Genomic DNA, 13957 nt, shown 5'->3' on the forward strand with positions numbered 1-13957 from the left:
GAATGTTTAAGTTTAATATCTAAAGTCTATGTTAAACACCACTTAATTACAATGACAAGCAGAATTACAATAGTAGATAATTTAACAATGCAATGTCAGATTTAATTTTATTTTATTGGTTTCTTTTTGAACATGGAAATCAGAGCCATTTTATTGTCACCTTTATGTTTGGGGGTTGAGGGGGGGAGGGCTGGGTCATCCTCAAATGCAACTAGTTTGCCTCCATTTACCAAATTATTTTTCTGCTTGAAGCACACCTTTTGACAGAAGATTGACTTCACTTTTAAGTCACTACTTTTGCAGATTCATTAATAGGACAGGATATAACATTGTCTCCAATATGATGGATAAACTCTTCAAGACAGAGTGTGTAACAGTTATAATTTCCATTCTGCAACCAAACTAAGCAACAGCAACAAAAGTTTTGGGGCTTGGGGTTTTTATTTTGTTGTGGGGTTTTGTTGCCTTTTTTTTTTTTCTTAATCCAAGCTGATATACACATTTGCACTTTTCAACGTTTCTTTTTCATTGGATATATATGTATATGTAGTTATAGATATATGGTGTCTAACATAAGACAGGTGCGTACTGTAGTATTTCTGCATTTAAGAAATATTAGAAAATCCAATCTATGACCTACTGTCCTCTGAACCAAGCAATAATCTGAATCTTACTATAATAATCTTTACTAAAACCGTAGGATACAAACCATATAAACTTAGATCTTAAATCACTGAAAGCAAATGAGCTAATCATATTTACATTTACAGTCTATTTCACATGCCCAAACAGTTGATCAAAAGGTAAACAGACCAAAAGGACAAAATGCACCACTCTTAACATATCTGAATTAATTTCAGTGACAAAGATTACATCTAAAGTGGTGCATGCATACAGACATACTAAAGAAACAACCCTAAATAATCTACAAGTTACTCCTAACGTTTCACTTTTAAAGAACACACAGCATTCTCAACTTACTCTATGTATTTGAGGGAGATTTTCTGAGTTTGCTTGGTGGTCACAGTTGCAATATACATTTGTAATGCAGCCAGTCTCAGGGCAATGTCATATTTCAATTCTGGTCCAAATCTTTCCTGGACCACATCGTTACAGCTCTGCCAAAGAACCAGTAGAGGGAGCATCACGTTAAAAAATCTTGCACTAAAAAGAAATTACTGTTCTTTTATTTATCTTCCTTTTTTTTTTTTTTTTTTTTTTTTTTTTTAATTAACACTTAATGAAAAGTAACCCCTAACTCAGAAGCAGGACTCTGTTTTCTCTTTCAAAGGTGTCAGATATTCATGATATGGACACTAATGAAGAATGCCAGTACTTCTGCCAAGGAGCAAAACGCATTTTTATTTTCACCTAAGCTCTCTTCAGCCTTCCTGGAGAAAAGACTAATCCTCCATCACAAAGAGTGCTTGGAGGGTGTCAGTATATCTTGATTCAGGATAGCAGGATTCCACCTGGTGAGATACTCAGGAGAACCACTTTCCTTGTACATCAGTTTTCCCATGCCCTTTACTGGAAACTCCTTTTTAAACATAATTTCTGTCCGATATTACAGTACCATAAATAAGTATTAACAATTAATTCAGCTTCACTCTTCTCTAAAGCCAAATATATTTTGGAAAGATATCAAAGCATTACTACTTGGAGAGACTTATGAAGAAAGTGGACTTTGCAGATGATAGAGATTTGCACATTCCCCAAGTGCATTCATTGGCTTTATGCAGCAGTAATCAAAGCCAGGATTCACTGCAACCAAGCTTTTCTATGTGAAGATGTAAATTTATATATAGAGTAAGTATATATTTTTATTCTCCTTTACACCAGCAATGGCTGTGCTTTCACTTACCTGTACATAGAGATATTCAAAAGCAACTGGATCTCTTCTTAAAAGATCAATGGGATCCTTTGGGACAAAGCTAATCCTGAAAAGACATCTCATCTTATGCGAGCCTGGCCTTTGGGTCACCTAGAACAGTGCAATAATAATATTAGGACTTGGCAACCCCGGTAGAGCAACAGGGTCTATAGTCTTGGGCAATGTTACCCTACACCAGAGCCCTGTGGTAGCAAGAAAAATAATTCTGCCCAAAAAAGAGCTTTGCCATTGGCTACTTATTAAGTTCTTCACCTAAGAACATTGTATATATAATCTTGTGGAAGGATTTTTAGACTCATACAGGCATGACTGCCTGATACAGCTCATCCTCAAAGCAACAGGATTCGCTCAAAACCAGGGTGAAACAACAGATAAAACAGATCTTAACAAAAACCATCCAAGTGAAATGCAAACTGAATTGAGCTTCAGCAGGAATAAGATACATAAAAGAGAAGAGTTAGGTGTTTGGGGAGAGGTCACATTTTATTTCTTAGGCTGTCTGAGAACACAGATGAGGCCCAACTTGGCAGCTATTACTTTCTCTTGCTTGTTTTAATCCATTAGTCAAATTTCCTGGGTTGTTCTGGATTAAGAGATCTACTCCATAACTTCTGACTGAGATCCAATGCATTAAAAATTTTAAAAGTCTGCTTTGTGTGTTGGTCAGCAAAGTTTTTTTAAGCATCTAACTCTGTAATCTGGGTATATTCACAGGAGACCACTGCCTAGCAAAGGAATAATTGGATAGCAATCCAAACCCACAATTGTAAGTCATGGTCAGCAGCAACATTATAATGGCAAATTAAAATAGTGCTGATTTTACAGGAACTTCAAAGAAGAGACCCTCAGAATTAATGTAGTTTATGTAATTTATTCATTAGGCTAATGCAGTTAGAGAGTTAGGGTGCTTTAAAATCAACATATTTACTTGACAAAACTGTACTTTTAAGAGTCTCCAATAGAAGTCTCTGTCTTAAACAATTTTCAAAAGTTCTAGTTATTGCACATTGTCTCACCTCTTTCCTAAGTATATAGACATACTCTGTACATATTAATAAAAGTTCCAGATGGGATTTTTGAAAACTCACTAACTTGGTTTACTCTGATCTTTCTGATTTTGGTGAGAATTTTACCAATAACTTCAAGGAGATGGCTGGGCTAGGAGGACAAGTGTTGAGTATTTCTGGATATTGTTCAATTATGGAGTAGCTTATACCCACAAGAAAAGAATGCTAACATGGCAAAGGGAAGTGCTTAAATGTTAGAAAATGTTAGAAAGACTGTTATCTGTTAAACTAAGCTCCTTCACACCGTTACACAGACTCTAGTTATAATTACAGGAATTCTGTCATTTAAATTAACTACTTTTCCATGTGTAAGATTCCATTTCTCCTTTTCCTTCTTTTTCTAGTTTAACATATGAATGTTATCCTGAAACACAAAAATATAATAGAAACTTTCAGGCTAAAAAATTCAGCAAAATGATAAGCAGATAAAATCAGGGTATTCTGCTGGTAACTGTGAAGAAACTTTAACTTTAGTCACACTTCCCTGATCTGAGGAAGAAAGTCATACCAAAAATTTCTGTGTCACATTTCTCCATCAATGAAGTGACATAATGTACCTCTGTGTAAACAAGCCAAACTTGACTTCATCAGAAAGAGGACTATTCCCTGTCACAGAGATACAAATCTGTATAATCAAATTGGAACAAAATATCAAAATAAAGCTCTTAAAGAAATTTAGGCAGACTCTGCTTCTCAGAATTGTTACCATGGATTTGCCAGCTGTTGGGTATATTCACTAGCTGAGCCTCGTGTGATACGAAAAGGTTAGGTACGCATTTTTCAGATTTCAGTCTGATTTTTTAACTATTAATATTTTTGAAAGGTCCAATTAAGCAATGAAATATGATGGTTTTGTAACAGAAAATTCCTGTTAGAACCTTATTCTTACATCTTACATCTAAATATCCTAGCTATTTGATAGACTGTATTAAACTAAAAAGCTTGCAGCTAACTCATTTGAGTAATGAAAAAGATGGATAATTTACTGATTAAGCCATCTCATTAATATCTGTTTTCATATACCATTACACAAACCTGAGTTAGAGTCTCTTGTTCATGTAGCAAAAGGAGTTTCGTTCCAGATCCTTCAACTCTCTGCTCCAGCATTAGGGAGAAGTGTTCAATACATTTGATGGAAAGCTTCTCTTGGAGTGTTAAGATGACATCCTAATTAACAAAGGATTTATAAAAAGTGCTTAAATTCATGAAATGCTTGGGACCCAGTTCTTCACTGCCACACACCCTGTATGTACCCAGCACAGGGCAGAAGCCCAGGCTTGTGCCTGTTTTGCACAAGTTTCCAGGACATCACAATGATTCCTCAAACATCTCCAAGATGGTAACAGATATGAATGTGAGAAATACATAAATAGGATTGCCAGGAATGGACAACATTCTGTTGTGATTTTACATGTAAATCATATTGGTGTGGCCCATAAATCATATCTGTCTCCCTGGAAATAAAACCCATCAGCAAAGGAGAGATGACCTTACCACTATTCTCTTCCCTTTGTTGGGGCCACGTCATCAAGCAGACAAACCAAATTTATAAATTCAACAAAAACATTTAGATGAATGGCCTTTATTTGTTCTTATGGCAAAGGGTTTTTTAAAATTTCACTTCTTGAGTTTTAAATGCTGACAGAAAAGTCAATGATGATGATACCTGTGCAGAACACTAGCTCTAAACTGATGGACCGTATCAATTTTTAGAGACTCCTGATTAGCTTTTTTCACACTGAATTATGACTACAGATAGTTAACTTGAGAATGACTGTATCTAAAATAACAGCTAAACAAACCTCTTCACAAAACCGTTCAACTAATTCCTACCTTACTTTCATATAACGCTTCGTGAATGTATGCAGATTATTAATACCATTTGTCAAGGTATCTTTTACTTTAGTGAATACTGTAGGAAAAAGGAATACATAATAACCCATCATTTAGAAATAGTTTCACAGTATGTTGGTGACAAGATTAAAACATTTCCTTCCATCTGAAAGATTTTCAGATATACGTAAGTATCCAGATGGATAGGATTTACTAAGGAGATCATGACGAATTGTAATCCAAGTGTTTTAACATAATTTAGGAAGATTAATTGATCAATTACAGCATGGTTATGGAAAATCAAGACCAAACTGGTGGAAGGATGAAAGAATGTACGTGGGAAGATGGTGACAGCTCTCTACAATGTAGAGAATATAAGATAGCATTAATGAATTGCTAGCTATCACTCTAAATAATGAAGGCTAATATTATACTATTCTGACCAATGGGGAATTTATTACTTACACATTAAATCTACTTTTATACTTCTAAACTATGCTAAAATACTATGGGCATAACAGTAACATGAAGCAGCATAATACTAAATATAAGCTTTTAAGAGAGGGTAGTAACAGCACTGCTTTCCACCACTAACTCTTCTGGGCCTTTTAAAATATGAGGCTAAGGCACACAGCCTCTGAATTACTGCACCAAAGCTTTTGCTTTTCCTCTCATCTGATAATTTAAGAGTCAGCCCAGGTGCCATGACCCAACAATATAGAAAGTGAGGACTGCAGGTTAGGTGCTGCTTGCACCCTTCTTTTTAAGCGGTGAACTACTGGACTACTAGAGGTGAAAAAACCTGCATTTACCTTGACTCACGTGGGTCATGTTAAGCAAAAAATCAACAATCCACACCCACCCATCCACGCATATACACACACATGCAAGAATATGTCATTTATAGCTGTGCAGGCCTGAGAATATGTAATTGCCTGAATTAGATGCAAAGGTAATTATTTTTACCAATAGTCAAAATTACTAAGTTCAAAGCAGGTTTACAACGTCAATACAGCTAGGTAACTGAGTTCACATGGGTATCTGTGCCAATGACTTCAGATTTGACATTTGGTTTGATAGTACGTGACACATCCATGACAGAACTACTGAAAACTAATGTAATGTGATGGCCAAAGACTGGTCTTCAGGGGCAAAACATCCTGGAATAGGTTGGTTGTTTATATGCTCATAACAGAAAATACTAGAAAATGGGCTTGTGCGTCTTAGAAGGGTATGGAGACCTCACTACCTACATGAGTAATGTCTCCTATTTCTTCACCAGCCAAATTTTCAAATGAACTCAAGGAATTCTGTATCCCATGGATGGAATGCTTGTATCCATACCTGCATTCAACTCAAGGCATATATGCTACATTTATTAACAAATGTTGCATGCCATTTTTAAGTGTGACTAGCATCTGTTTTGCCATCAGACTGGAGTAAATTTCTTGTCTGCCTTAGTAAATAAATCTTTGCTGCTCTAACTGATTGAGCATGCTGCTGTATCACAGTGAGCACAAAGGAGGCAGCCTTTCTTCGAATATGCCTGGTTTTACAATCCCTTAAAACTAGCTAAAGCTGGCATCCCCAGCCTTCATCGATCATCCCACCCATGCCCCTCTCATGTCTCGGTGTCCCAAGCATGCATGCAGCCATGCAGTGAGCTAGATTTGGTAACCAATCCGTGTTGAAACTAGCTTCCCCAAACAGTAATGCTAGCCCTGCTGCTTACCATGCTACTCCAAGGCTCTCACAGACATGATGATGCCTCTGATTTAGGAACCCACATGGAACAGTGTCACAGACATTCCCTGGCAGACTCAGTTTTGTCCCAGGGCTTTACCTTTTTATTTCTGCATGTGAGATGTGCTACGGAAAGTGTAAAGGGCACTGCACTGAGGTGAGTAATTTATCACCAACATAATCCTACAATATTCCATCCTAAATTCACAGAATGATAAACTGGATGATATTCAATCAGTAACCAACATCTTAATCTTCTTAGCTCCTGACTTTTGCTGACAAATCATGCTAGTGTTTGGCAGCATATCAAAATGATACAAGCACACAATTTTGATTGTGCTCCAAGTACATTAAAATCATCACTTCTTCTTCACTGACAATAAAATGCATTTTTAGGAGGAGAAAAATGGACCAAATTCTCATTATTTCTGAACTAAGAAAGAGTCCAACTCAAACTAAACACACCAGTAATTTTGTTCTTAATACATACCAAGTAAATGATAATTACTGAAGGTCTCATACCAAGGAATAGCTAGCTTACCTTTATTGAAGTGCTGCAGTCAAAACGGAAAGATTTGGTTTGTCCGTTTTCAAGATATACCTTTAGAACATTTGGCATGAAAAGAAGCGAGTTGTCCTTAACTGTTTCCTGTCAAGCAAATTAGTGGATCAGATTACAACATGCAACAAGAGAAATATAAACGTTATTCTATCAAGAAGTACATCATTCTGACAGAAAAGCAAAAACTGAGAAGGAAAGTGTTGGCCCAAACTGAAAGCAGAAATATCCGTGCCCTGCAAGGATCTAGCCAGGCTCGTTACAGCTGCCCTCTACGGGTTTCTGTCCTGAAAAATACAACTGTTCACATATATTTTATGTGTGGCTTGGAGTACTCTCTTTGCCTAAATACTATCTGTCTGACAATAAATATTGCCTCTGAAGTTGAAACATTTTCACTAAAATAGAAAGATGGATTACTATATCTCTGAATATAGTGAGCTATTTTAGTGTGTTCAATCTAAAAAATGGAAACTGCAGTTTGTTAGTAAGGATTACAATCAAGGTAATTAACATGTTCTTTATAGGGGGATATTAAATGCTGCTATTTCTTTCATCATTTAAGAAAAGCAACATATAACATTGCTACCTAATTTGATGATTCATAACCAGTATAGCAAAATAAAGAGGAAAAAGGAAGGGAAACAAATCCTTGAAGGTTTTGTTTGTTTCTTTTTATTTTAAAAAGGAGAAATTGCTTTAGAAAAAATGCAGTATCAATTTAGGTTTAGAAGAGAATTGGCTAAAGACATCAGTGTGGAATGATCCTCTGGCAAATTATGAAAATGAGCTGGGAGTTCATGTCTGAGGAGGAGCTCAGTGCCTCTCAAAGGGAGGCTGACATTGCCTGAGGTCTGGAAACAATAAGTTCAAGGAGATAAAACAAATTTTAAATCAGTCTGTGAGGTTAATCAGTTTTTAAATTAAAATCTTAATCAGTTTTTCTGACATGGTACCTCTCTTGAGCTTATGGATTTTATGAAAACAAAGTTGATCCAAAGAAACTAACAGAAAAACACTATCAAGACTATAAAGACAAACATATGTGTTATCACCACAAAATTCATTCACTAGCATCTTAATTTATTTTAAGGGACATTTTTTTCATAAAAATGAACTTTAAAAAAGATCTTTGGAAAACTTCAGAAAGAGAAAAACCCTTCTCTTTGCAAGTCTGTCACTGCTTTTCCTGCCATGCAATTACCTCCCTTTGCAGGCTTGAGCTGTACCTTTGGATGAAATGCACAATCTTTTCTGAGGTTAAACAGCTGAATACTCACCGACACCTGCCCATTGATAATTACTTCCTCAGAGAAGCGCACTTTGACAGGATTTGACTTCAATCTTGCCTTTTTTGCAGCACTAATAAAAGCTGATTTAGGAGACTGGAAGAAAAGATGATGACAAGATATAGCACATAACTTAAAATTAAAACCTTTCTTTCCTTTTTTCAGTTATTCCCCCTGTTTCTTATATGCTGGGATGGGAACCCATGCATACAGCAACATTTTGCATGCAAAAGAATTGAAATACAGTCAAACCGTTGTGCATCCTAAGGTAATCTCTATGCACATACACATAAGGAAACACCAGTACATACTGAACATACTGGAAATTATCCCACTGTTAGACTGGAGGGATGAGAAGGGCTCTCAGTGCACGCACAAATTCCTGTATTGCTCCCACAATGACTACTGCCACCCAACCTTGTCTGCATGAAGGGACACTGACCAGAAACGTACCAGCAACCCTTTCTTTACAGACTGAATGGAAAATCTGTGCATAATCTGTGATCTACTGGATAGACATACACACAACTTTTGCAAAAAAAGTGTCTATGAGGTGTCCAAATGCAGTGGCATCTCACTGTATTTGTCCACTTCAGAACACAGGTGAAAACCACCAAGAGGCACCTGCAGGCCATCAGGCTTCCCCTGAAGGCATTCCCTAAAGACACCCTGTGCAAGGCATGCCATCAATATTGACATGTTGTAGGGCTTCATGGATTAGAAGTGTAGAAGCATTCCGAATTTTCTTCTGGGACCTACTTGACTTTTACCTACTACATCATGCAATGAGTTCACCTGTTTTCAGCCCTGGATTAAAAAAAAAAAAAATCTCTTCACTTGAGAAATTTGACTAACAGATACTTTTTAATAGCAAATTAAATATTCAATGGGATTTCCATTTTCAGCAGCAGAAGTGAGGTTGGTTTATTCTCAGGTCATTACAAACACAGTGCTTCTGGCATTGCCTCACTTCATAACTGTGATAATGGGCAATGAAAGACTTTCTCATTTTGTCTGAAAGTCACTGGGCTCTTTTGGGCCAGATTTTGATCCATTTGTTTCATGAAAATATGAATTAAGAATTTCAGAATTTTACTCTAAGTCCTGAGAAGTGGTCTTACCAGTTTTGAATAAAGACTTCCGTCATGTTGGTTTTCTTGTGAAAAATAAGTGGAGGCACAAGTGGTGATGATCAATATGGCATGAGAGCTGTCCTTGTAAACATGGGAAGTCTCATTACTATCACTCAAATTCTGACTCAACTAAACAATCTGCAGGAGTAATGGAATAGTCCAAGGTAGAAAAAACATGCTCCTCTGTTTCTGTCTCTGATCTCTGCTGAAACTGCTTTAAAATTTATTTTCTTGTGACACAGAAGTGGTTTCTAGCAACTAGCAGGAAGAAGTCTAGCTCAATTCTGCATGTGTCAAATCTATCATCACATTGAAAACATGGTAACTATTAACATCGGTTCAGTATCAACCAGTGAATAAGGAATGAACACTGCCACATTCTCCCAAGAAATATCAGAGACATCCAGTAATTCCTGAGGCACAAAATAGAATCAAGAAATAAATGCTTCTTTGCTTTCACAGTTCATTCTTTCTTACCTCTCTAGCACATATGACCACACAATAATTGTAAATAACAGAAAATTCCACCCTATGAACAAACCAAGCCCAGCCTCCAGAGTCAGTGCTGAAAAAAGTGGAAGGTCCCCCAAAGTTTTGAAACAACCACCAAAAAAAACAAAAAAAAAAAAGGAATAGTGCAGAAAAAAAGTATCTCAGGGTGGGGGACCTTGTTGACTTCCTCAGCAAGAGGAAGCAACATGGAAATGCTGAAACAGTTTAAATACTATTCTCTGGAGATTAATTCCTAGAAAGACACAGTATAAAACAGTACCATGATTAATATAACAACTCTAGAGATGCCTTCTCTAATTTCCTTCCTCTCCATGTAGTCCCCCTCTGCAATGTGTAAGGGGGATAGTCTATTTGGCACCCAAGTAATAGAATGCAATCTGTTGCAGCACAGCAGCAGGATTAGGCTACTGGCTTTCCCTTGCAAGAACATGGGGAAAACAGTGGCTTTCTCTTACTATTCTTGCTGAAAAAAATCTATGTGCAGTTGCTTGCTCTTATTACAGATGAGTCACTAGTCTAGCCTCTCTTAACAGGCAGACTGCCAAACTTTTTCTGGATTCTGGCAAGGTTAATCCCATACAGCAAATCTAGCAAACCACTATGTGTCCCTATTGCTCTCTACAACTTCTTTCTTTTTCTCTCTACAGCCTCAAAAGTCACTTGCAAGAGGCATAAACACTTAAATTATGTTATTGCAAAAATGCAATCGGACAACTGAAGATTTGAACATATGTGGGCTCCCAAGACCTCCCAAAACCCCTTTGGGATGTGGGGTTTAATGTACCCATTGCGCAGCCAGGGGAGCACACCATGGTCTACCATTAATGTGGTTCTTCTTTCATTTCCACTTTTGCTGTGGTGGCATGGGAAGGAGTCTGGCCCTTTGCCAGGCACTCCGGGTAAGCCTGGAGCAGACTGTTTTCCAAAAAGCTCCAAACTATAAACTAGGGGTGTAAGAAAATGAAACAGCTGTGCCAGGTATTTTGGAGAACATTCTCTGCTGGTTAAAGGTTTGAGTAATAGCACAGCTTTTGCATTTAATTGCGCAATGTCATTGTTTCTACCTCTGCATCAACTTGACACTTGACATTTTCTCATTGGGAATAGAAGTGTTTCCAAAGGATGTGCAAATACCTGAGAAAACAGTTGGGTTTGATTGCCAGAACTTGCCTGTCTAATAAAGCCTCAGCAAGATGATGTGCAGCTCTATTGTATTCTAATGTCTTTAGATTTGTAGAAGAATGCTATCACTTAATGATTACATAGTGCCAGATAATAATTCATTTATTTGTGATGCTCTGTGTTTTAGCCAAATGGATGCCATTATTCTCAGTTAATGACCTTAAGCAGGAGGTGTTTACACTAATGCAGGACATCTATCACTGCGAATAAAGTATTTGCACTGTCACAGATAAAAACAGCTTAATTAAAGTGACTTTTGCAAAATGAGGGCACACATTTTAACAAGGAATCAAAATAAAAACCCCCAAACTTTACTCTGTGTGACCTAAGCCCTGTTTCCTATTAAAAGCTCAAATTTATCAGGATTTTAAATAATATTTACTTGTTTACATAGAATTCAAAGGAAAATATCAGCTGATCATTTCAACACTGCCTAGAGAAACTGCTAACAAGAAAAATGAAGCATTGTACAGAGATATACTTGGAGGAAATAACAGTGAAGACCAAAACCCTATTTGAACCCTGCTTATAGTGACTGCAATCAATGGGCTTCCCATCAGCAGGGTCAAAACACAAAAGATTGTGGAGCAGACTTTCAGGAAAATGTTACTTTCTCATTTTCTAGACTTCTCAAAATTAGATCCTATATTTGTCAGCAGCATTAGAGCGGGTCATTTACTGATAGATTTTAGAAACAATATCCTACATTATGAGAGAAAATTTTTTAATGAAAGTAAAAATGCCTAGTGCTTCATGAACTTTTGCAGGTAAACTATAATTTGGGGGAGATTGTGAAGGAAGTGGGTTTTATTTGCTGAAAAAGCCCCTTTGAGTGCTCTTGCCAGTACAGGTGCTGCAACAGCAAAACCTTTACTCATTCTCAAGAAAAAAAAGGAATTAGTAGCTAGAAGAGCACAGTGTAGTACTGAGAAATCATAAAGAAATAGAATGACAGCAGTATAGGACAATCACAAGGTGAAAAGAAAACCTGCTCTGTGAAAGTAAGTATCAAAATTAGAAATACTACATTTAAAACTACAGAAATACTATAGTTTTTAAATAGTCACAGAGTGTATATATGCAATAAATTTTAAGCTTGTTGCTTAAAAACAATCATTAGTTTAATATAAAATATTAAGTTTGCTAGAAAATAAGGAAAAAATTGCATAAGTGCAAAAAATGTGTTGACTTTTTGGTTCACCGCTAACGGCGATTACAAGCACCAGTATTTAACAAGCAAATAAAAGGTGAGTAAGAGGAAGAATTACATTTATTAAGTGGAACAGGACATAATGCCCAAAGGCAAACTAAATATGGTAATTCATAGCTGCGAACAAGGCTGAAAAGACTACACTGGCTCACAAGAGCATTGTAGAAGAGCAAAGTAGGGACATGGAAGAAATAATGTGGAGAAGTTTTACCACATAGTAATTTGTGATAAGCACATGGCACTGACAGAGGATCACCAGGACTATTTCTTTGTTAAACTCTTGGCACAAATTTAATTGCTGGAATAGTGGTCAGATCTGGGTTCTCTCTTAAAAAGTTGGCAATCTATCATAGACAATTGTATTTAGTTATTTGCATTATTATATTTTACCATTTTTAGATGGTAGTCACAGTCTGATCATTAGTCCCACAAACTCTCAATAAGATTGTTACCACAACCATTATGATCCATAAATGTTATTTACTGTAGTTTTTCTGCAACTGTTTTGTCTCAAAAGTATGACCATATTAAAACAAGAAGCATCTCTTTCAAAACAGAAGATCCTATCTTTTTCCCATTGCAAAACTTAATGCACAGCAAAATTGCCATAGATCTCAGCCAGACCTGGACTTCATCCAAGGAGCTTAAGAGATTAATCATGAAAGCAACCTATCAAATGATCTCTGCACATAAAATCTGAAAGGATATCAAACAGGCAAGTTATTTAAGTAATGCAAAAAACTTAATAAGGCAACAATCAGAATGATAGTTCATTTACATAATAAAACAGTCAGAAATTATAATCAAATGCCATACTTCCAGAAATCAAAACTTTGAACTATTTAACTGCTTGAGATGCTTGGTGACCTCCTTAGGAGCATTGGCAATAAAAACCTAACAGAGATTTGTAGATTGATGGAAAGAAAAAGATAGTCTAATGCTTTGGCTTAGTCACAATTAAAATTAAATTTTAATGTGTTTTAATGTGTTTAAGCATTAAACAAAACTGAATGCATTTAAGAAAAAATTATCTGTAAAAGCTTTCAAAGAGTACTAAGTGAACTACAGAGTACTATAAATCTAGATTACATCTGCTTTCACCTGCAATCATAAAGGATGGTTACTTAAATGCAAAATCAAACCACAGTCTAAATAGCACAAATACAACCAATTAAGAAATAGCACTTTTGTAATCCATCTTGGCAGATATTTTTCATGCAATGGTAGAAGGAAAGTCACCATCAAGAAGAGAGATTGATGAAATGTTTGTAGAGATGTATTTCTGTCAAGAACAGGGAAGAAATTCAGCCTTTATTTAAAAGCTTTTATTTTCTTTTGTCTGGTTTCTACTTCATCATCCCAGTTATTTTGGCAAAATAGTAAAAGGAAACATGAAGGAGGAAAAATTAAACCAATGGGGAAAATACATGTGCATCATAATTTTTGAAGGCATATATATTATTTCCAAACTGTAAGGCAATTTGTATTTGTCAGAGGATCCCCTGCACAGAAGACCAGGACAAGTACACAGCTG

At 36.3% G+C, this 13957-nt stretch overlaps 1 protein-coding gene across 1 annotated transcript in view; it reads right to left on the reverse strand.

The window, feature by feature from the left end:
* FRMPD4 (FERM and PDZ domain containing 4) overlaps positions 1–13957 on the reverse strand; it is a 294549-nt gene that overhangs the window by 13671 nt on the left and 266921 nt on the right. The window contains 5 exon segments of the mRNA XM_053971771.1: positions 982–1118; positions 1865–1984; positions 3997–4128; positions 7079–7186; positions 8377–8481. Of these exon segments, the coding sequence (XP_053827746.1) occupies positions 982–1118; positions 1865–1984; positions 3997–4128; positions 7079–7186; positions 8377–8481 (602 nt within the window).

The sequence above is a fragment of the Vidua macroura genome, chromosome 2, assembly GCF_024509145.1.
Source record: "Vidua macroura isolate BioBank_ID:100142 chromosome 2, ASM2450914v1, whole genome shotgun sequence".
NCBI lineage: Eukaryota > Metazoa > Chordata > Aves > Passeriformes > Viduidae > Vidua > Vidua macroura.